Below are 2,687 nucleotides of genomic sequence, written 5' to 3'. Positions count from 1 at the left end.
TAAAATACCAGTGATGTAAAATAAAATGGCATAGTAAACAAAACTAATTATAGGCCTGGATTATTTGAAACTGACATGGTTTGTTAGCGCAGCACAATTACTAATATACTGTCTTTACAAAAAACCTAGTCAGGTTCAAGTCTCTACTCTACCACTAAGCAGATATAAATCCAGACAGATCACTTAGCATACCCTTATCTAATTTATTCTTGTATTTATACAAAAAAGTATATCAGTTAATCACACAGTTATGAAAATCAGAGAAGATAGCAAATGCAATGGTACTGTATCAGTAATTCCTATAGAGTAAGTGAAACTTCGGCATGGTAAGTGAAATAAGAAATCATTGCAGATGGTTTTCAATCCTGAGAGACTAAAGACATAGTGCTACTCTTTGTTATTAAAATGCCACGATGAGATGGGATAGGCCTGAGTTGATGGGAAAAACATAACTCATTCAGAGTTTTAAAAAAACTTAAGTTTTATTAATTAAAACATTACTATGATATATTCTAAGTAAACTGGTATCAGTGTGATACAATAATTTAAACATGAATTCTACACATAGTGAATTCTTTTAAGTTCTTCTCTCTCATAATTGTAGTATTCAATTACCAAGAATAAGACTAATTTGTCACTATTCTTTGGCATGCAACAGCTATTTCCTTTCACAAGTTACAATAACCACCATTTCATCTCCATTATTTCAACCACATAAATAGTCCCTATTCCTATCAAAATCTCAATCTTTCAATGTTATGGCCTTCTTTGTTTCATGGTCACCTGGAAGAGCAATTATTTCTGTCAATCCAGTGGCCCTCAGTTGTATTGATAAATCTGTTGAAGAGGTTCCTGAATACACTAGTTATGATAATTTGCAACGGTTGTACATATATGCTGTCCCCATCTGTGTTCTCAAAGTCACGAAATGTAGTATCTTAACATTCAGTGTCCTTGATCTTCCAGGAAACGTGGATATGAATCATTCCCATCATATGAAATAGGCCCTTTGATCTTACTGATTCTTTCCCTGAGACATTCATGGTGATACATAAAAAGCACATAACAAAAGCATAGCATTGACCAATTTCAAACTTTGGGATGAAAAACATCAAAAGTAACATAGGCTTTTTGGCTGGGCTTGGTGGTTCACACCTGTAATCCTAGCATTTTGGGAGGCCAAGGCAGGATTGCTTGAGGCCATGAGCTTGAGACCAGCCTAGGCAACACAGTAAGACTCTGTCTCTACAAAAAATTTAAAAATTAGCCAGATGTGGTGGTGCACACCTGTAGTCCCAGATAGCTGGGAGCCTGAGGCAGGAGGCTAGATTGAGCCTAGGAATTTGAGGCTGCAGTGAGGTATGATGACACCACTGCACTCCAGCCTGGGTGACAGTGAGCTGCTGTCTCAAAATAATGAGAGAAAACAAAAGGTAAAGTAATGTAGGCTTTCAAAGAAACCACAAAAAAAAAAAAGTTCAGTAATTCCCCTTATCTGCAGTTTCACTTTCTGCAGTTTCAGTTACACGTGGTCAACAGAAATAAAAAAATATCAAATGGAGATTCCCAAAATAAACAATCCATAATTTTCAAATTGCATACCATTCTGAGTAGTGTAATGAAATCTTGTACCATCCTACTCCATCCCATCTGGAACATGAAATCACCCTCTTGTCATGAGTATCTGCATTGTATACACTACCCACCCATTAGTCCCTTAGCGGCCATCTCAGTTATCAGACAACTTTCATAGCATCACACTGCTTGTATTCAAATAACCTTATCGAACTTAAGAATGGCTCCAAACAGCAAGTGATGCTGTCAATTTGGACATGCCAAAGAGAAGATGTAACATGCTTCCTTTAAGTGGAAAGGTAAAAACTTTTAACTTAAAAAAATAATCATATGCTGAGGTTGCTGATATCTATAAAAACAAACCTTCTATGCATTGTGAAAAGATTTTGCTAGTTTTAGTATCACACCTGAAATTGCAAAACTTATGGCTGTACACATATGGTCCAGTAGCATCCATGGTGTCAGGAATCCACTGGGGTTCTTGGAACATATTCCTCATGGATAAGGGGGCACTACCCTATTTTTAAAATGAATGGTACCTTTCCATAAATCTTGCTCCACTGGCTTTCATCATCCCAGGGCTTTCAAATGATTTTGACATTTAATTACTTTGAAGAATTTGACATCAGAGGTTGATCTGTCTTCCAGGAATAGAGACTATATAGTCTATACTACTATAAATTCTCTGAGGTGCAGTCCATCGTGAGAAGTGGGTAAATGATTTACCTCAATTCATTATATTTCTAAGTTTTCTCTCCAGTATGAATTCTTTGGTGAATCCTGAAATCAGACCACTGCCTAAAGACCTTCCCACATTCTGTACATTGGTATGGTTTCCCTCCAATATGAATTCTCTCATGACCCCAAAGGTGTGAACGTTTGGTAAAAGCCTTACCACAATCATTACATTTGTGTGGTTTCTCTCCAGGATGTATATTCTGGTGTCTAGTGAGGCTTGAATATTGTTTAAAGGCTTTGCCACATTCATTACATTTGTAAGGTTTCTTTCCAGTATGAATTCTCTGATGAATTGTAAGATTTGAATTTTGGCTAAAGGCCTTGCCACATACATTACATTTATATGGTTTCTCTCCATTATGGATTCTCTGATG

At 36.5% G+C, this 2,687-nt stretch overlaps 1 protein-coding gene across 1 annotated transcript in view; it reads right to left on the bottom strand.

Annotated features, from left to right (window-relative positions):
- Positions 1–2,318: 2,318 nt before the first annotated feature.
- The window catches only part of LOC105809515 (zinc finger protein 208-like), a 59,156-nt gene continuing 58,787 nt past the window's right edge, over positions 2,319–2,687 (bottom strand). The window contains exon 8 of the mRNA XM_012643337.1: positions 2,319–2,681. Within this exon, the coding sequence (XP_012498791.1) occupies positions 2,319–2,681 (363 nt within the window). The remainder of the gene's footprint in view (positions 2,682–2,687) is intronic.

This window comes from Propithecus coquereli, unplaced genomic scaffold, assembly GCF_000956105.1.
Source record: "Propithecus coquereli isolate 6110/MARCELLA unplaced genomic scaffold, Pcoq_1.0 Scaffold196, whole genome shotgun sequence".
Lineage (NCBI taxonomy): Eukaryota > Metazoa > Chordata > Mammalia > Primates > Indriidae > Propithecus > Propithecus coquereli.
This window is presented reverse-complemented; position numbering and strand designations above follow the sequence as displayed.